Here is a 22,109-nt window from a genome sequence, read left to right as displayed (position 1 = left end):
GGAGATCATTGGGGGTTTCATATAAGAGGTTGCAAGAGTTGGCAAATAGGCACGCGAGCCTTGTCTGAAGTAACTAGGTACCTGACTTCTGCTGATCTGCATCTGCCAACGAGATAACCTGGAATCTGTATTTTGTACCCGAACCTTCAGGCCAATGATTACCCCACCAACTGGTGAGCAAGATACCTCAGGCAACAGATGTTGTGCCTGAAATGGTTGCGCCGCGCTTCGGTGCAGATAAGAACAGACAACTGGTGATATGCACGAGGAAGGATCATGCAGGAAGGGATAGAATATGAACCATCATCCATTTCACCCACAGATCATGCAGTAGATAGTGACCACACCTTCAGATACAACCCTACAGATAGCACCTTGACTTGAGTGAATCAAAAAGAGAAAAATGTCCTCAATGAAAGCCATCGTCCTGCACACCCCCGGCCCCCCAGACGCTCTCAAGCTCACTCACCACCCCATCCCAACCCCCAAACCAGGCGAACTCCGCATCAGAATCAAAGCATTTGGCCTCAACCGCTCCGACCTTCTCACCCGGCGAGGCCACCGCCCCATCGCATACCCGCGAATCACCGGCATCGAAGCCGTCGGCATCGTCGACGCAGCCCCGGGCCTAGAACACGTCTTCCCGCCGGGTAGCATCGTAGCGACCGCCATGGGCGGGATGGGGACTGTTTTCGATGGCGGATACGCCGAGTACACGTGCGTTCCGGCCCGGCAGACACAGCTCCTCCGGACGAAGACGAATCTGCCATGGGAAATTCTCGGTGCGGTACCGGTGATGGTGCAGACGGCGTGGGGGGCGCTGATTCGGTCGCTGGAGCTTAGGGCGCGGGACCGGTTGTTGATACGTGGGGGTACGACGTCTGTGGGCCTGGCGGCTGCTGCGATTGCGAAGGTGCACGGGGCGTATGTGGCGAGCACGACGAGGCAGAAGGAGCGGGAGACGCTGTTGCTTGAGAATGGGGCGGATCGGGTCTGGATTGATGATGGGGCGGTTGCGGGGCAGATTCTGGCTGCTGGCTCGGGGGGTTACTATGATAAAGTGCTTGAGCTGGTGGGTGTGGCTACGCTGGCTGACTCGTTGCGGTGTGTGAAGAAAGGTGGTATTGTATCTCTGGTTGGCACGTTAAGTGAGAAGGGGGTTTTGGAGAAGGTGGATCTGATGGAGTTCATCCCCTCTGGGATCAAGCTGACGGTGTACCGTGGGACGTCTGAGGATTTCATGAGCACGCCGCTGGATGTGGTGCTGAGGCTGGTTGAGCAGGGAAGTTTGAAACTAAAGATAGGACGAGTGTTGCGGATGGAACAGATTGTGGAGGCTCATCGGTGTATGGAAGAGAATGAAGCTGAAGGGAAGATTGTGATTCTCCCCTGAGGTAGACGGTGCAACAGCTTTCCTTTTGAACGACTTGCTCATAGACAGATTCTAGCATAACATGGATAGAAAGTGATGAAATAGAAGCAATCGGATACTTAATGTCTAATGCCTGCATGCTCTATCGCCATTACCTCTGGCCATCTTTCAGGTAGGGATCAAGCTGGGCCTGACCTTTGGTGCTTTGATACTGGACCATATCCAAATCCAGACGAGGAGGGAACGGTGCAGGGAAGAACGGTAATGTCAATTGACATGTAACCGAGATATCATATCTTTTGCCAGACGTGTTTAACAGAGCTGGCAAATTCGTTGAATGAGCGTCTTGCTCATGTTTATGGGATTGCCGTGGAGTGATCGGAGATAAAAGCCAGGAAAGTCTAGGGTTGCTCGATATCAAGAAGATTCCAACTAATCTGCAGCTATTGAGCGTGAGACCTTTTTATCACCGTCGGATATACACCTTCTACTCCGAGCGCAAGGCTACAATCCTGGCTCGGAGTTAATATTAAGTCCTTGCTAGGTCTTTAGATCTCACCATACATTACTGGTATATAGATCAATCGCGTAGCAAGCAAGGACACAACGCTGATCCTAGTGAATCCTATCCCAATGACAACACGGTCCACAGAGAAAATGGCCATTTTGCTGACTGATGGGACGGGTAAAACATCCGTCCGTGTGGCTCGCTTCCTCCAGAATGCGAATGTTCCATTTCTGCTGGCCTCGCGACGCGGTGCAGCAGCGGCACCACCAGGTATGCCAGCGGTGACCTTCGACTGGCTCGACAAATCAACCTGGGAGCAACCATTTCGGTATCAGTTTGTGGAAGGCGAAAAAATATCGGCGATCTATCTCATGGAGCCGTTGGTGCCTGAGCCATGGAAGCCCTTGGTTGAGTTCATCGAGTACGCGCGCGGGAACCACGCAGTTGCGAGGTATGTTTTGGTCGCCGGTACCTCTGCTGAGCCAGGCAAGCCCGGCATGGGCATGGTCTGGCAGCATTTTCTCAATAACAAGATCGATTACTGCGTCCTGCGCCCAAGTTGGTAATGGGTAAGTGCTCAGTTGTGCTTTTGGCTGAGCCTGCTGACACTCGTTGTGCCATTAGAGAACCTCTCAGAAGAGGCCCCATGTGCAGTGATTCGCGATCAGAGCAAGATCTATACAGCCTGCGGCGACGGCAAGATCCCTTTCATCAGTGCCATTGACATTGCGGCAGTCGCTTTTCGAGCCCTGACAGATCCTCACTCACACAATTGTGATCACCGCATTCTGGGACCGGAGCTTCTCACTTATGATCAGATAGCCGACAAGCTGACTGTGCTCTTGGGCGGACGGATCGAACATGTCAAGATGACAGGAGACGAGCGGTACGAAGCGTTGATCAAAGCTGGTGTCTCAGACTACTATGCCTGGTTCCTGAGTAACCTCGAAACCGCGGCGTCCACTGGCTTTGAGACCGGGACGAGCAACACAGTGGAAAGGGTCACTGGGCGACCTGCAAGAAGTTTTGTTTGGGAGGGAGGAGTTTGTTGAAACTTCATGTCATGTAGCTTTATGCTTATAGACATCACCATCAGGTCACTCTACTCTGCTGTACTCTGTAGTCCATGTGTATCTATCCTGAGAGTCCAAACACGCTAAAAGAAGCCAAAACCTGATTGGCAGAAGAGAGTCACATGCCTGACTAGCTGACGGGCGGGTCATGACGTCATAACCAAGCAGCTTTCCCCAGATCTCGAATTCTCTGTTCGGTGTCGAGCGGGGAATGTGTTACTATACAGTACTGAACAGAACACAGAACCCATTAGCAAGGAATGACATGGCCTCTGTTGATCATCAGCTTCTCGTTGGATGTAGTCTCTAGAGTGGTGGAAATTCGGATGATGGACAATTGATGTAGGGGGCGACATCTCCTGTGGTCGCAGAGCTAGCTCCAGGACTGGGAGGACTACCATACTAGACTAAATACAAGAACAAAGCTTCCATTGCACACCGAGAGCGTAATCTTGTCTACTCCATAAATTGTCTCCATATACTGGTACCAGCTCTTATCAAATTACTCAAGTGTGGAGAGAGGCAGAAGAATAGCGGTTGCACAGACGTAAAACCCTGGTCCAGGTTGGCCGAGCTAAGGGCCTGGAAGATGGTAGCATCTCTTCCTTGTCCGTGAGCGCAAACCTCCGGGCCCCAACACTCTGAGCAAGAAGGTAAGTCGGTAATTTAAAATTTAAAAAGGAGGCGAACTAGGGAGAGCAGAAATTTCCTTTCGTCAGAAAAATTTGGCCTTCCAAGTTTTAAATCCTATCTCTTCACTATTTCGAATCCCCTTCAAAATCTCCTCTTCTTGTTCTCGTGTGGCCTCAGACCCCCGGGTACCTGGGACGGACGACTTCACCCACGGCTGAATCTGGACAAAAGCCAGAACCAACCTCCCACACTAATCCCCGCCACTCGGATCTCTGGCCCCCCGCACGGTCGAAACCACCGTTCTTTTTGGAGAAGAGAGAAAGAAAGAAAGAGAAAGACGAAAAGCGGCAGGTTCGTGCGTCTCCCATTTCTTTTCCTCCCTCAATGTCGACCGTTCTCTCTTCGTTGTTTCCGACCCTCGCCTGATCGTGCCTCGTGCTGGTCAGCTCTGTCTTGAATTGCGCTTCACTTTTTAATTGTTGTTTTTGATTCTTACGATATTGCGTACTCCTACAGCTTCTAATCAAGCATTCAAGGCGTCACAATGGCCAGCGAGGAAACTGGTCCCGACCCTCCCAAGAGAGATGTGCGCAACCACATCCTCTTTGAGATTGCTACCGAAGTCGCCAACCGAGTTGGTGGTATTTACTCCGTGCTCAAATCTAAAGCTCCGGTCACTACGGCTGAATATGGCGACCGATACACCCTGATCGGGCCTCTGAACCGGGCCTCTGCAGCCGTGGAGGTGGAGGAGCTGACTCCCTCGAACCCCCGCATGGTGGAGACCATGAACTCCATGAAGGAGCGTGGCATTGACATGGTGTATGGTCGCTGGCTGATTGAGGGTGCTCCCCGTGTTCTCCTCATCGATACAGGAACTGGATACAAATACCTGGACGAGTGGAAGGGCGACCTCTGGAATACAGCCGGCATTCCGTCTCCGGCGTCGGATGCGGAGACCAATGAGGCGATTGTCTTCGGTTACCTGGTGGCATGGTTTTTGGGAGAAGTACGTGCGCTTCCGTGGACATTGACAGCAGATTGATCTCGGAGGCGACGATGCTAACCGATGGCCTCAGTTTATCGCTCACGAACGCCGACATGCAGTGGTCGCTCATTTCCACGAATGGCTTGCCGGTGTCGCCCTTCCTCTCACCAAGAAGAGGCACATGGATTTGACCACTATTTTCACGACTCATGCAACGTTGCTCGGTCGGTATCTTTGCGCGGGATCCGTCGACTTCTACAACAATCTACAGCATTTCGATGTGGACGCCGAGGCTGGCAAGAGAGGCATCTATCATAGGTACTGCATTGAGAGAGCCGCCGCGCACAGCGCAGACGTCTTCACCACGGTCTCCCACATCACTGCATTCGAGAGTGAGCATCTCCTCAAGCGCAAACCGGACGGTGTCCTTCCCAACGGTTTGAACGTCAAGAAATTCTCGGCAGTGCATGAGTTCCAAAACTTGCACTCCCAGTCTAAAGAGAAGATCAATGACTTCGTCCGCGGTCACTTCTATGGCCACAATGACTTTGATCTCGACAATACACTCTACGTCTTCACGGCAGGTCGGTATGAATTCCGGAACAAGGGAGTGGATATGTTCATCGAGAGCATGGCTCGTCTCAATCATCGCCTCAAAGCTAGCGGGTCAAAAACGACTGTTGTGGCCTTTATTATCATGCCAGCGCAGACATCGTCGCTGACTGTGGAGGCGCTCAAGGGTCAAGCTGTCGTCAAGTCCTTGCGAGACACAATCGAGATGATCGAAAAGGGTATCGGAAAACGGATGTACGAGCGTTGTCTAGCCTGGAAAGAAGGCGACAACATGCCTGACGAGAAGGACCTGATCACAAGCCAAGACCGTGTGCTGCTGCGTCGGAGACTCTTTGCCATGAAGCGACACGGGCTGCCTCCCATCGTGACGCACAACATGCTCAATGACCATGAAGATCCGATTCTCAACCAAATTCGTCGGGTCCAGCTTTTCAACTACCCAACGGACCGCGTCAAGATTATCTTCCATCCGGAGTTCCTGAACTCTTCCAACCCTGTTTTGCCTCTCGATTACGACGACTTTGTCCGTGGTACGCATCTGGGAGTCTTCCCATCGTACTACGAACCTTGGGGTTACACGCCTGCAGAATGTACCGTGATGGGCGTTCCAAGCATCACCACCAACTTGTCCGGTTTCGGCTGCTACATGGAGGAATTGATTGAAAACTCCTCCGACTATGGAATCTACATTGTGGACCGTCGCATGAAGGGTGTTGATGACTCTGTCAATCAGCTGACTGAGTTCATGTTCAACTTCACCCAGAAGAGCCGGCGACAGCGCATTAACCAAAGGAACCGCACGGAACGTTTGAGTGACCTACTCGATTGGAAGCGTATGGGCTTGGAATATGTCAAAGCCAGACAGCTGGCTCTAAGAAGAGGTCAGGAAACTCCTTGTTCCCAGCTATTTACTTGATGTTGACTCCATATCTAGCCTACCCTTCATCCTTCGATGGCACCGAAGACTATTTCGATGTTATTGGAGGAACGGAGCAGAAGCTTTCGCGCCCATTGTCAGTGCCCGGATCTCCTCGGGATCGATCTGGAGTGATGACCCCGGGTGATTTTGCTACCATCCAGGAAGTCAAGGAGGGCCTGGGCACTGAGGACTATATCGCATGGCGTTTGCCGTAAGTCTATACCTAAGTCTGGGCAATGAGGACGTCACTGACAAGACACAGTACCAGCGAAGAGGAAGAGCCTGATGACCATTACTTCCCGCTCACCCTGCGGACGAAGAAGGCTTCGGACCGACCTTCGTCGCCGCTGGATAGCATCTCCATCAACGGTAGCCGCTGATTCTGATGGCCATGATCGACAGGTGATTACCTTGCGGATCCACACCTCCAAGCGTGCATGACTTAGAAGAATGAAGTCACCGGCAGATTGGAGAGCCTGTAACTCCACTGTTTGTTGATCTTCCTTTTTCTTTCTTATTTTTCTTTTCTCTCATTCTGCATCAAACCTGCATGTCCTCTTTTCTCGTTCTCTGGATCATTTCAACTACGTGATATAATTTCTTGGAGATAACTGACGTGGTCTTATTTGACCCGACTGTTTGAGATCTTGCGTCAATCCGATCACCTAATGATTGAGTGTTATGCTACCGCTGAATTCTATGCCATGTCTGCATCTGTTCATCTGTGTCATGGTTGTTATTGACTGAAATTATCTTCATTTGTGCTGTCTTGCCATCTACATAGCGTGCTGTTGCAATGTTTTCTCCCTGAACCTCCATCTGGTGAATTCTATGTCAACAGAGATGAGAGCTACCTAAGAGAATACATTCTGTATGTCTCAGTGTCTACTGTAGTTCCATCTCTAGTAGCAAGGCTTGATACATCGACCATTGGAGGAGTGAGCAAGCATGGTGATATGATATGAGCATGATTCACGGGGGTTGCAAAGGACAATGGGCCCATGTTTGTATTTGCATCCAAACATTTTCCTATTTACGTATTTTCGCATGGTCTGTCCGGCAATTATCGGATCCAGGAGAGGAGAAGGAGGGGACACGATCATAGTGATGTGATGAGAATGGTAATACTGTTCAGTGCAAAGCGCACCTACGGTCGTCTAAAGCCAATCAAAGCAGTTGATTGTTTTCGTAGCCCACAGTGGATAGCAACCTTTGAAGCTAGGACCCTGGCCGATGGAAGGTTGAGTTTATTGCGGTGAGACTGGATCATGGACAGCCTGGATGCCTGAGGTGGTAATGGTGGGGTAATCGGCCGGCTGCCCTCCGGCCTGCTATTTCTACCCCTCCTCTTCCTCCTCCTGCTCTTCTTCTTAACTTTTTCCATCTTTCTTCCCCTCATCCGTGTCGATTCATCGATAGAAAACTTCTGCCATCCCTTTGGTAGGACTCACCATGGGGCCGCGCAGTCAAGATGACCCTCGGGGTCTTTTTCGCTAGGGGTTGATATGGGTCAAGGTATCGTACATAGTATAATAACGGTCACTGCTCGCGCATGACAGGTGTTCGATCTGGGTTTCTGTCTGAATCCTGGTGCTTTCGTGGTTCAGAATGTTCGACAGGTCTCTCCGGTCATTTTGACTCGGAGGGACTTGGCATACGGATTGAACGGCGGTCCCAGCTCATCCAGACAGAAACCCGGTCGTTCTGAGATTATACTGTCATAACTTGATCTAGATAATACTAGCGAAAGGACATGCGTGGCACTGATTGTCCCCTTACCCCCTTTGTGAAAATGAGGGGGCCAATTACCTCTCCGTCGCTGACTGATTCTAGAACAATTGCAATAGCCGTCCACGTGAATCTGTGTCAAAATGTCTACTGATAAGATCACCTTTTTGACCAACTGGTACGGCTTTTGCAGTTGTTCTGCTACTGATCTCTGTTTGGTGTTGTGTGTTGTGTGTTATGAGACCCGCTTGCTAAGTGGTCCGTCTTGTGTAGGCACGCGACGCCCTACCATGCCCCTCTGTACCTTGCCCACAGCAAGGGCTTCTTCAAGGAAGAGGGCCTCAAGGTTGCTCTTCTGGAGCCCAATGACCCCTCCGATGTGACCGAGATCATCGGCAGCGGCAAGGTTGACATGGGCTTCAAGGCTATGATTCATACCCTTGCTGTATGTGGCTGTCTGTGGAATTGATGGGTTGATGCTTACAGTCACGCAGGCTAAAGCTCGTAACTTTCCCGTCACTTCGATCGGCTCCCTGCTCGACGAGCCTTTCACTGGTGTTGTTTACCTCAAGGATAGCGGAATCACCGAGGACTTCCGCTCCCTGAAGGGCAAGAGGATCGGCTATGTCGGAGAGTTTGGCAAGGTTTGCGTTGTCTTTCTTTGGATTAAGGACAACTACTCACTGCGGTGAATTACAGATCCAAATCGATGAGCTCACCAAGTACTACGGCATGACCGCCGACGACTACACTGCCGTCCGCTGCGGCATGAACGTCACCAAGGCCATCATCCGCGGTGACATTGACGCCGGCATCGGTCTCGAGAACGTGCAGATGGTCGAGCTGGCCGAGTGGCTTGCCTCTCAGAACCGTCCCCGCGATGATGTCCAGATGCTCCGCATCGACCAACTCGCCGAGCTAGGCTGCTGCTGCTTCTGCTCCATTCTCTACATCGCCAACGACGCCTTTCTGGCCGCCAACCCAGAGAAGGTGCAGAAGTTCATGCGCGCCGTCAAGCGCGCGACCGACTACGTCCTCGCGGAGCCCGCCAAGGCCTACGAGGAGTACATCGATGTCAAGCCCATCATGGGAACCCCCGTGAACCGCAAGATCTTCGAGCGCTCCTTTGCTTACTTCAGCCGCGATCTGAAGAACGTCCAGCGTGACTGGGCCAAGGTCACCAACTACGGAAAGCGTCTGGGCATCCTCGACGCTACCTTTGAGCCCAACTACACCAACCAGTACCTCTCCTGGGACCTGGAAGCGGACTCGACCGACCCTCTCGGTGACCAGAAGCGCATGGCCGAGCTGCAGAAGCAGGTCGCCGCCGAGGGCGGCTTCAAGCGCCTTCAGGTGTCTGCTACTGCTTAAGGGATTGACTTTTTCCCTTCGTCTCTGGTTAGTATGACTTGATGTTGAGACCAACGATCTTTTCTGGTCCAGATAGCCTAGTCGCTCATTAGTCTCGCTGTGAGACAGCCAATGGAATGATGAAATTGATCAATGCAATTGGAATAGCTGTAATAAAATGTCCAGATCGATGGCGAATATGGTCCTTGATTGTTGAGGTAATCTTAAAATACCAAGCAGCTCCTTTGCGCTCCTGCAAAATTTGCTTCGAATCATATGAGAAGTAATTACTTGTACGCATTCCTTATTGGTGTTCAGTAGCACTAAAGAGTCGCATATAACTCCAGGCTGCCTTAATCGTCATCATCAAGATCCCTCCTCGAAGCCGAATGCGACGTTAATCGCTGATTCCCCAGCAACGAAAACTCAACCCCTTCAACCTCCCCATCGCTAAGATCACGCTCATCCCCATTGAAATCATCAATGGGCTTCCACCCGCGCCGTTCCTGGTCGGCCGCTCGGCCAGCAGCGCGCGCAGCAAATCGTCGCCGGACAAACCACGCACACACAGCCAGAACAACGGCAGAGAAGAACCCAACGGCAAAGAACAGAAGCGCGCGCACATCGATCGGGGAGGCGTCGTCGTCGCTGTCACCGGGCCCGATGAGGACTTCCTCGGATGCCGGGTCCCAGCGCAGCCATGCCGTCGCGCCGAGGATATGGCCTGTGGCGTTGAGGCCAAGGACCCGCAGGTAGTCCTGGGTGGTGTGTGCGGGGATGGGGATGGTGGTTTCGAAGCCGGATTTGGGGACGGCGCTGAGGAAGGCGATGGACTCGTCGTCGGAGACGGGGCCGCTCCCGTTATCGCTCTCGTTGTCATCACGCGGCGTGTCCGAGCCCTGGAGGACCCAGGTCGCGACCTCGGTGGCTCCGTTCCAGCTGACGGCTGCCTCGTAGCCGTACAGGGCGATATCCGGGTTTGTGCGCGGCAGGCCGGTCCAGGCGTGTTTGAAGACGCGGTAGGAGATGATGTTGCCTGCGCCGAAGGCTGATTCCGGACCGAAGTGGACGTGGCAGAGGACGTCGCCGTCGATGCTGTACTCGGTCCACGCGGCGTTGAAGCCGTAACCGACCAGGACGTTGCCGCTGTCGAGGATCTGGACGGACCCCTGGGACTGGCTGCTGATGGGGTGCGGGTTCCAGTACTCGTGCCGGACCTGGACGGTCATTTGCGCCGTGTCGATGTCGAGGTAGAGGCCTCGGCTGGTGAGGCGCGGGGCGCCCTCGCCGCGCGAGGCGTTGTCGAACACGGTGATGGCCGTGCCGTTTTCGCGGAAGCGGGCGTGGTGCTGCCAGGTGAAGTTTGTGGCGGCGCCGTGGGAGAGGTCTTGGAAGTCGTTGTGCTTGCCGCCGAGGCGCCAGATGATCTCGCCTGTGCGGCCGTCGATGTACGTGAGACAGCTCATGTAGCGCGATGAGACCAGAAAGTTGCCCTTGGCGTCCTTGTCGACGCTGTTGATGTGGAAGAAATCCCAGGGGCGGTCTTCGGAGTCGCCGTTGCCTTCGCGGCCGCGGTAGCCGTCGGTGAAGTTGAAGTGTTCGGATGCGCGCCACTGGAAGAGCAGCTGGCCGGTTTCGATGTCGACCTCTTGGAATGTGCCGTCCCATACCCAGCCTTTTTCGGGGCCACCTGCAGACCGTAGATCCGCCGGGATGATGTCGTAGACGGTGAAGATGGCGGTTTCATCACCGGTGATGTGGAACTCGTGGAGGTCTGCGGGCAGGCCGTTGGCTCCCCGGACCATATACGCCTCTTGGTAGGCCGAATCTAGCTATACCGATGATTGGCATTTGCCGCTTTTTTCAACATGGGGCTAAAGGGCTTACCATGTAGTATGTCCCGTCGCCATGGCCAACGATCCCATCGTTACCCACCCAGAACGTGAGATAGTCCTGGCCCTTGTAGGTGTACACGTTCACGTTATACGTCTGGCCGTACTGTTTGGTCCACACCAGGTGACCATCCTGATCGATGATCATGGGTCCCGGATCTCGCACCGCCATTCCACGGGGCGAAATCAGTGTGTATTGCCCGTCCTTGCATTGGGGATTGAACTCCACGTAGTTCAATATAGGCCCCATCAGACCAGTCGAACGGTAGAACTCCGTGGGCCATTGTCCAAAGTCCCCATGTTCAAAGCGACTCGACTGGAAATACGGCCCGCGATCTGCTTGTGCAAAGGTGAATGCCGTTGCGACGGCGAACCATGCATCTTGCAGCCTCATCGCATCAAATTCAAGGCGAAAAAGATGGCGAGGATACGATACAGCAAACCGCGGCCACTAACAGTGTGTCGACCGCCGTGAAGACAACATGTTGGATTGGCTCATATCCTTTGGAAGAAAAAGGAGAGACAGAGAGAGACAAAAAGGTACTTGATGGCTCAAGCGGCCAGCGACCGAACAGTTGAATCATGATTTAGAACTATTTCGATAGACGCGCGGACATCCACGTCTCCACGACAGCGAGCACCATCTCGTCGCCTTCAGCCACACAAGATCCACCCATTCGACTGAAGACAGCCGAAATAGCCGTCCTGACTCGTTTCTTGTCACAGATGAATGAGCTTGAAAAGGATTGATATGATGAGCGCAATGTCATTTCATCTTTCTTGATTGTCTGTTGCTTGTCCGATGAATCGGCAATCCTAAGCCCGAGATTGAACGCCGAGAGGGTATGGCGTGGCCGGGTGGAGTCAAAATCTCCATCTTTCGGATTAATCAAGACGCTAGAGCTTTAGCGATGGTTTAAAGAGCAAGTGAGCACATGCTGGCAGCGAGATGGAGGTCTATCTGCCAGCAACGGGCAATGCCTCCAGACGCTCAAGGGCCATAGCAGCTGGGTTAACTCAGTCACCTTCTCCCATGATTCTAAACTTCTCACTAGAAGCCGCGCACAAACAGATATTTCTATCCAGGCCCGCGAACCCCCTATTCTAGTTCTTTAGTGAGTTCTTTTTGTACATACCTAGTCATAGGTTTTCCTACAGCCTAGCCTGTAATAATAATAGCCTTATACTGCATCATTAAATAGAGCAAGAAAAGGTGGAGTAGGTGAACTACTTAGCTTACTTATTTTATAGAGCCTCTAAGATAAAGCAATAGGTGGGTGATTGTTAAATGGCCCTTAAGAGCGTATATTGATAGATATGATGGGTAAACAAGGTCAAACACTGCTTGATCATCTTCAACAGAGATATGATTCCCCTCATGTATTTGTCACGCAAATGAGGGACAATCTTAACAGGATGACAGTTGGGTTTTGTATTGTGCTAGGCAACCATTTGAGCTACTGCTGATATTGCAGGTGAATCTGAAAAAGGGATGTGAATTATAGTCAAGCTTCCTCAACGCCATATGTCCTCTGAGTCTGAGGCGCCAATGAGCCTTTTTTTCTGAAGTTGTTGAGGCTGCACGGTACACGCAGTCAACTTGTAGTGGCTGTGCATGCATGACTGCCTGCGTATTTAATCTCTCGCCCCCATCTTCCACCAAGTCCAAATACAGCTTCACCCAAAATCCTTGCGGTAATTGCCTTTCACCAGATACCTCTTCTACCATTCGCAGCTTCCACCCTTACCGCCATTTATCCGCCGAGCAAAGTCGTGCGTGTTAATCATAGCCAGATGGACATCTTGCCGAGATGAATGGGAGAAGTGTTTGGCGCGAAGAGGATGCGGAGACAAGCTTGTCTCACCCTCCAAAGCGACAAAAGACTTTCCACCATGACAGTTCATCCAACTCACGGCACGATCATTACACCATCGCCTGGATCTGCGCGCTGCACATAGAGATGGCAGCAGCTCGGGCCATGCTGGATGAGGTTCATGAAGCCCTACCCAGGCATGCAGACGATAACAACACCTACGTACTGGGGAGCATCAAGCGGCACAATATCGTCATTGCGTGCTTGCCAGCAGACCAGTATGGAATAAATAACGCGGCGAACGTCATGACAAATATAAAGCGAACCTTCTCCGCTATCCGCGTGGGCTTGATGGTCGGGATTGGTGGTGGCGTGCCGAGCAAGGTTGATGTGCGCTTAGGTGACGTTGTCATCGGAACAAGGGTGATGCAGTATGATCTTGGGAAAGTCATTGGAGATGGACAGTTCCAGCGAACAGCAATCCCTAGAATTCCTCACCACTTGCTTGGGACAGCCGTGTCCGCGCTCCGCTCAAAACACGAGCTGGACCCCAGTCGAGTCCCATCCATCCTCCGGCTGAAGCTGGAAGGACACCCTGAGTACAGCCGCCCGAGCTCCCCTGATCGACTCTTCCACGCGACGTATGATCATGAATCTACAACGGCCAGCTGTGACGGATGTGACCAGTCAAAGCTGGTTCCACGAAGCAGACGAAAGTCGAATGATATAATGATTCATTACGGCGCGATCGCCTCAGGGAACCAAGTCATGAGAAGCGGCACGACCCGGGACAACGTTGCGCGACAACTGGATGTCATATGTTTCGAAATGGAGGCTGCTGGTCTGATGGACATTCTCCCCTGTCTCCCAATTCGGGGAATATGCGACTACTCAGATTCTCACAAGAGCAAGGAATGGCAGAGGTATGCTGCAGCAACCGCGGCCGCATATGCCAGGGAATTGCTCGAGGAGCTACCCATGGCCGAAGCAGATGCAAGAGTTACCTGCATGCCCAATCCTCGTAAGTTAGCTTAGTAGTCCTGGGAATGACTTTGAGTCATTAGTGCCATGCTCACACCTGACGTGCAGATCAATGTTCATTGCACGAACGCCGGCAGCGCTTACTAGATTCCCTCAGGTTCGAGCAAATCAATTCTCGTAAATCAAGCATCAGAACCGCCCTCGCCAAAACATGTCGATGGTTTCTCAGCCACCCTGACTACCAAGCATGGCTTGATCCCGGAAAACTAACGCAACACCATGGCTTTTTGTGGATCAGTGGCAAGCCTGGCGCGGGCAAGTCAACAATCATGAAGTTCGCATACTCAAGCATGAAGAGCAAATCCCGCTACAAGCCTGCTATCACTGCTTCCTTTTTCTTCAACGCTCGAGGGGAATATCTGGAAAAGTCGATCTTAGGGATGTACCGATCACTGCTGCTCCAGCTGCTTGAAGGGTACCCTGATCTCCAGGCAGTTTTAGACGACCCCGACGTTATTTCCTTTAGTCAGAATGGGTGCCCTTCCTTGAATGTTCTCAAGGATCTCTTTCGCAGCGCAGTTTCTGCCCTCGGTCAACGCTCATTTACCTGCTTCATCGATGCTCTTGATGAGTGTGACGAACAGCAAGTTATGGACATGGTCCAATACTTTGAAGAGCTGGCAGAACAATCCACAAATCAAGGTGTCCTGCTCCGAATCTGTTTCTCCAGTAGACATTATCCCTACATAGTCATTCAACGGGGAATCCGACTTACACTGGAGGATCAGTCAGGTCATGGTGAAGACTTGGCAACCTACGTCGAAAGATGCCTCCGAATCGACGACCCTGCGCTTCTCGAAGAGCTGCGACCTCAGCTTCTCAGGAAAGCTGCTGGTGTTTTCATGTGGATTGTCCTAGTCATTGATATTCTGAACAACGAATATCAACATAATCCACTGGCTTTGAGAAAGAGACTCGCGGAAACACCGAGTGATTTAAGCGAACTGTTCAAGGACATCCTTAGGCGTGACAATAAGAATATGGAGGGTTTCTTGCTTTGCATTCTCTGGATTCTCTTTGCAAAGCGGCCTTTGCAACCGAAGGAGTTCTACCATGCTCTCTGGTCTGGTTTGTCACTGGAAGATCTGGCTGATGCGCAAATCCCAGATGTCACCGTCCCAGATGCCTCTGACAGCCTTAACAGATTTAACAGATGTGTTATCAGCTCCTCAAAAGGTCTTGCTGAGATCACAAAATCTAAGCAGCCGACAGTTCAATTCATCCATGAATCCGTCCGAGACTTTCTCGTCAAAGAAAGAGGTCTGCGTGAATTGTGGCCTGATCTTGGATTTAATTGGGAGAGCTCAAGCCATGAGAAACTCAAACAATGTTGCGACTCATACATGAATCATCCCTTAGTGCGTGCGTCTGTTAGTAAGCTGCTGTCAGGGGCCAAACCCAACCCACGGACAGGAATCTTAAGGGAGTACCCATTTTTGGAGTATGCCAGTCAGCATGTTCTCTATCATGCTAATGCTGCGGCGGAAGCAGTTCCTCAGGATGAGTTTCTATCTCATTTTCCCATGTCCAACTGGATCAATGTCAACCATCTTTTTGAAAAGTTCAAGGTTCGAGAATACAGCCCGTATGCGAGTCTCTTCTATATCCTCGCAGACAAAGGATTCTCGGAGCTCATCCGCACAAGGTTCAAAAAGGATCCGCATATTCATGTTTTCGGAGAGAGATACGGGTACCCGCTGTTTGCCGCTTTAGCCAACGGTAACAAAGACGTCGTTGCTGCACTTCTGAACTCGCCTTCAAGTGCGCGCAATGGAGTTGATATTACAGAGGGTCTGAACTACAGGAAAGACTTGAAACAATACGCAGATCAAACACCACTATCCTGGGCTGCGCAGGAAGGTCGGATAAGCATTGTCAAGCTGCTTCTCCAGACAGAGACGACCGTTGATGACGTGGATGAGATGTGCCGAACACCACTGTCACGCGCCTCAGAGAATGGCCATGAGGCGGTAGCAAAGCTGCTTATTGACAAGGGAGCAGATGTTAATGCTAGTGATAATGGTGGATGCACTCCACTGTCATACACCTCATGGAAGGGCCATGAGGTAATAGCAAAGCTGCTTATCAATAAGGGAGCAGATGTCAATGCCAGGGACAATTGGGGATGCACTCCACTATCACAGGCCTCAGCGAAGGGCTATGAGGCAGTAGCAAAGCTGCTTATTGATAAGGGAGCAGATGTCAATGCCAGGAACAATTGGGGAGGGACTCCACTATTAGGCGCCTCAGACAAGGGCTATGAGGCAGTAGCAAAGCTGCTTATTGATAAGGGAGCAGATGTTAATGCTAGTGATAATTGTGGAAGGACTCCACTATCACGCGCCTCAGCAAAAGGCTATAAGACAGTGGCAAAGCTACTCATTGACAAAGGAGCAAATATCAATCCCAGCAACATACATGATCAACCCCATTCTTACGCCCCTTAAAGAAGGGCCTACATCTCGGGCCTGCTGAGGCATCCACACGGCTCAGATCCATGTGTTGACTTCTTACAGATGGTTGCCGCATTTCACATTGACGCATTGGTCTTGTGTTGTTGTAAGGAAATGCTGCCAATTGATGAGTTAAAGCGGTGTGTACCTAGAGCTAATTAGTTATTCGACATGCAGCTAATTCTATGAAGATTTGTGTCTTCGGATGCAGAAGAGCATATTCGTCAGGTGATACAACGACAAGATGACGAAGACCGTCGGAAGATCCTGGATTGGCTTACGCCAATCGACTACGGTCCTCAGCAGAGCCACTATTTCAATCACCGGCAACCGGGAACTTGCCAATGGCTTCTATACCCTACCGGGTACCAGGCTTGGCTGAAGGCAAGTAAGCGGACGCTATTTTCTCCAGGCATTCCTGGAGCTGGAAAGACGGTTATGGCAGCTACCGTCATCGACGACCTAAGCGCACGAGTGTCGGAGATTTTCCAACTTCAAGCTCAGTGCGACGCTAGTCTGATTGCTACTTCAAGGTTTATTCCTGAGATTGTAGAGACTTTCAAAGGGAGCACATCATGAGCTTCGTGCAAGTGATGAAGATGTGCGAAGATACCTTGGCGATTGTATTTCAAAGTCGGAATCAGATGCTCTAAAGAGCTATGATGAAGCAATTAAAACCGAGATCCCAAAAGCAGTGGATGGAATGTGGGTCCTCCTGTCCCTTTATCAGAGTTGAATAAGTTGACATTACATAGGTTTCTCCTCGCGCAACTCCATTTCGAATCAGTGAGGACAAGAAAAAAAGCACACAGAAAGATCAAAGATGCCTTGGAAAAACCATCCCACAGGTTCTAAGGCATATGATAAAGCGTACGACGGAAGGTTCATACAGAGTAGGTCAGGATTACAACTCTAAGGCGCTTGCTGAAAAGGTTTTATCATGGATTACATGTGCAAATGTATTAGTGCTTATCCTCTTTCATCTTATAGTTTAAACATTGACATCGCTCTATGTGGAGTGCCTCGCCAGTCATCTCTCATCCTAGCTTCTCCGGCAGGATCGATTTCAAAGCTAGCTGACGGATGCTTACTCCGTTGTTGGAGGGACCAGTACTGCTGCAGTAAAGCAAGCAGACTGATTTCGAATTTTTCATCCAGATGTTTGCTATTGTTGCAAGACAAAATGGGCATCCATGCGTTCGCACAGCTGTTCGTGGCGGGTCCTCAGTCCAATGTTCATGCAGTCAGTCAAGTACAGTTCATCCATTTGCGGCTATTGTGCCACAAATCAATGAAGGCTTTATATATACATTAAGTATTTGTATCAAGAAAGCACCTGTCTAACGACACTAGCTCATGAACTGTATATACATGCAAGTGAATAGCACGTCATCTAATTATGGGCTGTTCTATGTGCTTGGAGGGGTATGAAACTAGAAGCGGATTGGCAGAATGAATCAAGGCATGGCATTCAGAAACTGAATGCATATGCACCATGCTTTTAGCAAGTCTATTTGGTGCGCTTGTAGATCTTGCCCAGGAATGCCTCGAAGACCTCTTTCTTCAGGCCCTGAGACTCGTCAATGGCCGCAATCTTGCTGCGAATTTCACCAACGGTCTTCTCCTCATACTCCTTGTAGACCCTCTCCAAATCGAGTTCCTTGTAAAGCGCCTTGACCTTAGCCTCAAGCTCGCTGTCCTTGCGGCCGTAGGCAGTGTCCAGGAGCTGGCGCTGCTCAGCATTGCAGCGCTGAAGAGCTTGGTTGATCATCCATGAGCACTTGTTGTCCTGAATATCGGTACCGATTTTGCCAATAACGGCCGGGTCTCCATAGGCGTCGAGGTAGTCGTCCTGGACCTGGAAGTACTGACCCAGGGGGATCAGGATGTCGTGGGTCTGTTGGAGGTTCTCTGGGGTGGCGAGTTCGAGGTACAGCAAAGCAAGTGCAACGGGAAGGTAGAAGCTGTAGTAAGCGGTTTTGTAGGTCACAATGAACATGTACTTCTCCATGGAGAAGTTGTTCAGGTCAACCTTGTCCTCAGGGGCTGTAATGAGGTCGCACAGCTGACCGAGTTCCGTCTGCCAGGTGGTCTCGTGGAACAGCTCAATGAAATCGACGTAGGAGGGGTGCGAGCGAAAGTGCTTCTTGAGGATAACGTAGATGCCGGACTCGAGCATGAAGGAGTCGTTGATAGCGATCAGGCCAACTCCGGGGTGGCGGTACCAGCAAGGCTGGCCACGACGAGTGATCGAGCCATCCATCATATCATCGCTGACCAGGAAGAAAGCCTGGAGCAGCTCGGTCAACCAACCCAGGATACTGAGATGCTTGAACTGCTCGTCGGTCAGGGGCTTCTGCAATAGAGCGAGGCCGGTATCTGGAACCGAGAGGCCACGGTTGAGCTTTCCACCAGGAACGTTGACATTGATGACCTATTGAAAGAATCATGGTCAGTTTCAAGGCTGTTCTGAGATCGATTGTAAGCGAGGAGCGTCGGCCGGGCTCACCTGTTCAAGCCACTTCAACGCATTCTCAGGCAGATTATATTTCTTAGCGTGCGCCAGGAGATCTTCGGCCAATGAGGGGAAAACCGCCTCGAAGGCAGCACGACTGGTGGTGGTCGCCATCCTGCTTGTATTAAAAGTGTCTTTGGGGAACAATGGGATTGTTTTCGAGCCCCTTTTTAAAGTATTGATGCTGACAACACCAAGAGCGAGGAGGGGTGAAACAACTTGCGATAACGGAAATCCCTCGGAGGGATGCGGATTGCACCGTTTGCACTATTTGATCTGTTTGCTCCCTGTGGCCCAATCGGGAAATTTATCAATCAGCTATGATGGCTATGACTTCTTTGTCCATTGTCAGAATCTCCCGCGGAGCATTTGGGTTCGTCATCTGCTTATGTTTGAGATAATACGGCATATTAATACCTGTGGGCAGCCTGAATTTACACGGGATCAGCAGCAGAAGCTCTCGCGTGATCATCTCAACGACAACGTTCCGTGTTGCTGCCATTTCGCGATTCGAGCAAGGCGCGACAATAGACTTAGCGCGACGGTTGAGATAGCTAACGCCGTTCTTGATCTGTATGAGGGACGAATATGATAGCGGTCTAACTTCCAAGGAAGAAGCTTTACAACGAGTCCACCAACGCATGCCAACACACCATCGCGGACATTCAGTGTGATAGGATCTCGGAAGATTCTCAATCCTGATCAAGATGGCGGTGAATATAACAGAAGACAATATCAAGGATTTACAGTATCGATTCGAAGACGCGACCATCAAATGCTCCGAGCGATGTCTTTACCAATCTGCCAAATGGTACAGGCCAAGATTGTCCCTTTGCTAAGCTTTAGACTGATTTGGCATCCTCAAAATAGGGCTGCCGAGATGCTCGACTCCCTCCTGCCGATTGATCAGTATGATACAAATCCTGACTCGCCAATGGACATAGCCGATGCCCCGCCGACTCCCCAGAATCCTTACCTTCGTAGCCAAGACCCTCTCGAGGTTGGGTTAGAGGCCCAAGAAGCTCATAAATATCTGTTGGCGAAGTCCTACTTTGATACGCGCGAGTATGACCGCTGTGCTGCTGTCTTCCTTCCACCAACCATACCTCCTGTCCCACTCTCCACCACATCACTTCCTACGACATCGCCGAAACCGAAAACGAGACAATCATTGACTCCGCAGAAAGGCAAAGCCAAGGCTGCTCCGTACCCGGGTGTCAAAGAGAATAGCGCAACAAGAAATCCATATCCCAAGCTGAGTCAAAAGTCATTGTTCCTTGCCTTGTATGCCAAATATCTAGCGGGGGAGAAGCGAAAGGATGAAGAGACCGAGATGGTGCTGGGCCCGGCAGATGGAGGGATGACCGTCAATCGGGAACTCCCCGGCTTGGCTTGGGGGCTCGAAGGGTGGTTTGCGGAGAGACGAGAAAGAGGCCTGGAAGATCGCAATCAGGGCTGGCTGGAGTATCTTTATGGTGTTGTCCTCCTCAAAGGTCGCAATGAAGAGGAGGCCAAGAAATGGCTTATCAGGAGTGTTCACTTGAACCCATTTCATTGGGGTGCTTGGCAGGAGCTGAATGATCTGCTTTCAAGCACTGAAGACGTACGTCGCCTTGCTGCTGATTGATCTGTTGTCAGTTACTGATCCTCTGCGCAGTTGAAACAAATAGTAGACCTTCTCCCTCAGAATATCATGACCCTCATCTTTCACGTTTACTGCAGCCAAGAGCTCTACCAGGCAACCGAAGACACCTATCAGGCCCTGTCAGAGCTAGAGACCATCTTTCCTACCAGCGCATTCCTCAAGACACAAAAAGCGCTTCTCTATTACCATTCGAAAGGTTCTGGTCTGTCCGTTTCCATCACCGAACTTATGGCTAACTATCCTAATAGATTTTGAAGAAGCATCACATATATTTACGGAGATATTGATAACATCTCCACACCGTCTCGACAGCCTCGATCACTACTCGAATATACTTTACGTCATGGGAGCGCGTCCACAGCTAGCCTTCGTCGCCCAGGTTGCAACCGCCACCGACAAGTTTCGCCCTGAAACATGCTGTGTTGTCGGCAATTATTACTCCCTAAAATCCGAACATGAGAAAGCTGTGATGTACTTCCGACGCGCTCTCACACTTGACCGCAACTTTCTCTCGGCCTGGACCCTCATGGGCCATGAATACATCGAAATGAAAAATACCCACGCGGCAATTGAGTCCTACCGCCGGGCCGTTGACGTGAACCGCAAAGACTACCGTGCTTGGTACGGGTTGGGTCAAGCGTACGAAGTGCTCGACATGTCATTCTACGCCTTATTCTACTACCAGCGCGCAGCAGCGTTGCGGCCCTACGACCCCAAAATGTGGCAGGCTGTTGGATCCTGCTATGCCAAGATGGGCCGCGTCGAGCAAAGCATCAAAGCGCTCAAGCGCGCTCTCGTTGCCGGTTCATACTATGCAGACGACGCCTCTCAGGGCGGTGGAATGGGCGGACCGGGGCGCAAGATTCTCGACCCCGAGACCCTGCACCAGATTGCCACCCTCTTCGAACGGCTGGGTGAAGAAGAAGAAGCTGCGGCATACATGGAGCTCACTCTACAGCAGGAAACCGGCCAAGGTCCCGAGGATGAATCCTTTGTCTCCGACAACGACAATGACGATGACCAGTCCGGTGGTGAAGGTCAGCAAGGCTCACGACGCGCTCGACAGTCGTCTTCGTTCGGCAACCAGAACGATAGCGATGATGGTACATACCATGGTACCGGTGTAACGGCTACGACATCCAAGGCACGTCTGTGGCTTGCGCGGTGGGCCTTGCGCCACGGTGACCTGGAAAGAGCAGATCAATTGGCGGGTGAACTCTGTCAGGATGGAGTCGAAGTTGAAGAGGCAAAGGCATTGATGAGAGATGTTCGGGCCAGACGAGAAGGGGGTGTATGATTTGAACGGAGTCCTCTCTACGTTGACGTACTCTTTTTGTGAAGTTTAGCGAGGGCGTTTATGTCGAAAAGGGATGGGTAGGGGTATAATTTTGATATAGACCAATATGACGCTTACTGCGAATAGAAATAGCATAGCCCGAATGTTCAGGGAACAACATTGCATGTAAAGGATAAGCAACATCGTCTGCATCTTCAAGCGTGTCGTAAACACATCACAGCCTGTTCCAATGACTGTTTGGCTTCTGTATTCATTTCTCTTGTTATACATACATTCGAGTCTATTATTCCCTGGTTCGAGTCCAAAGA

The 22,109-nt window shown here is 51.2% G+C and overlaps 8 protein-coding genes across 8 annotated transcripts; 6 read left to right on the top strand and 2 right to left on the bottom strand.

The window, feature by feature from the left end:
* Positions 1 to 403: 403 nt before the first annotated feature.
* On the top strand, positions 404 to 1,393 carry CDV56_103094 (zinc-binding alcohol dehydrogenase family protein; the record flags this gene model as incomplete). The annotated part of the gene is made up of 1 exon (XM_026756713.1): positions 404 to 1,393. One exon carries the CDS (start codon positions 404 to 406, stop codon positions 1,391 to 1,393), a length of 990 nt encoding a protein of 329 aa, XP_026614955.1.
* Positions 1,394 to 2,005: 612 nt separating this feature from the next.
* Positions 2,006 to 2,932, top strand: CDV56_102920 (uncharacterized protein; the record flags this gene model as incomplete). The annotated part of the gene is made up of 2 exons (XM_026756539.1): positions 2,006 to 2,438; positions 2,505 to 2,932. The coding sequence occupies 2 exons, from the start codon at positions 2,006 to 2,008 to the stop codon at positions 2,930 to 2,932; spliced, it is 861 nt and encodes a 286-aa protein (XP_026614954.1).
* Positions 2,933 to 4,130: 1,198 nt separating this feature from the next.
* On the top strand, positions 4,131 to 6,446 carry GSY1 (glycogen [starch] synthase; the record flags this gene model as incomplete). The annotated part of the gene is made up of 4 exons (XM_026756090.1): positions 4,131 to 4,595; positions 4,666 to 6,028; positions 6,082 to 6,277; positions 6,335 to 6,446. The coding sequence occupies 4 exons, from the start codon at positions 4,131 to 4,133 to the stop codon at positions 6,444 to 6,446; spliced, it is 2,136 nt and encodes a 711-aa protein (XP_026614953.1).
* A 1,491-nt stretch (positions 6,447 to 7,937) lies between these two features.
* On the top strand, positions 7,938 to 9,165 carry NMT1_1 (NMT1/THI5 family protein; the record flags this gene model as incomplete). The annotated part of the gene is made up of 4 exons (XM_026755725.1): positions 7,938 to 7,972; positions 8,068 to 8,239; positions 8,289 to 8,438; positions 8,494 to 9,165. 4 exons carry the CDS (start codon positions 7,938 to 7,940, stop codon positions 9,163 to 9,165), a joined length of 1,029 nt encoding a protein of 342 aa, XP_026614952.1.
* Positions 9,166 to 9,497: 332 nt separating this feature from the next.
* Positions 9,498 to 11,430, bottom strand: CDV56_101790 (arylsulfotransferase family protein; the record flags this gene model as incomplete). Its single annotated transcript, XM_026755409.1, has 2 exons — positions 9,498 to 10,976; positions 11,032 to 11,430. The coding sequence occupies 2 exons, from the start codon at positions 11,428 to 11,430 to the stop codon at positions 9,498 to 9,500; spliced, it is 1,878 nt and encodes a 625-aa protein (XP_026614951.1).
* A 1,417-nt stretch (positions 11,431 to 12,847) lies between these two features.
* On the top strand, positions 12,848 to 16,923 carry CDV56_100992 (uncharacterized protein; the record flags this gene model as incomplete). Its single annotated transcript, XM_026754611.1, has 4 exons — positions 12,848 to 13,871; positions 13,940 to 16,191; positions 16,408 to 16,484; positions 16,536 to 16,923. 4 exons carry the CDS (start codon positions 12,848 to 12,850, stop codon positions 16,921 to 16,923), a joined length of 3,741 nt encoding a protein of 1,246 aa, XP_026614950.1.
* Positions 16,924 to 17,854: 931 nt separating this feature from the next.
* On the bottom strand, positions 17,855 to 18,973 carry erg20 (bifunctional (2E,6E)-farnesyl diphosphate synthase/dimethylallyltranstransferase; the record flags this gene model as incomplete). The annotated part of the gene is made up of 2 exons (XM_026754282.1): positions 17,855 to 18,778; positions 18,854 to 18,973. The coding sequence occupies 2 exons, from the start codon at positions 18,971 to 18,973 to the stop codon at positions 17,855 to 17,857; spliced, it is 1,044 nt and encodes a 347-aa protein (XP_026614949.1).
* A 593-nt stretch (positions 18,974 to 19,566) lies between these two features.
* On the top strand, positions 19,567 to 21,801 carry CDV56_100098 (anaphase promoting complex subunit CDC23; the record flags this gene model as incomplete). Its single annotated transcript, XM_026753717.1, has 4 exons — positions 19,567 to 19,670; positions 19,730 to 20,462; positions 20,517 to 20,706; positions 20,753 to 21,801. The coding sequence occupies 4 exons, from the start codon at positions 19,567 to 19,569 to the stop codon at positions 21,799 to 21,801; spliced, it is 2,076 nt and encodes a 691-aa protein (XP_026614948.1).
* Between the last annotated feature and the right edge of the window lie 308 nt (positions 21,802 to 22,109).

This window comes from Aspergillus thermomutatus (genome assembly GCF_002237265.1).
Source record: "Aspergillus thermomutatus strain HMR AF 39 chromosome Unknown NODE_79, whole genome shotgun sequence".
Classification (NCBI taxonomy): Eukaryota; Fungi; Ascomycota; class Eurotiomycetes; order Eurotiales; family Aspergillaceae; genus Aspergillus; species Aspergillus thermomutatus.
This window is presented reverse-complemented; position numbering and strand designations above follow the sequence as displayed.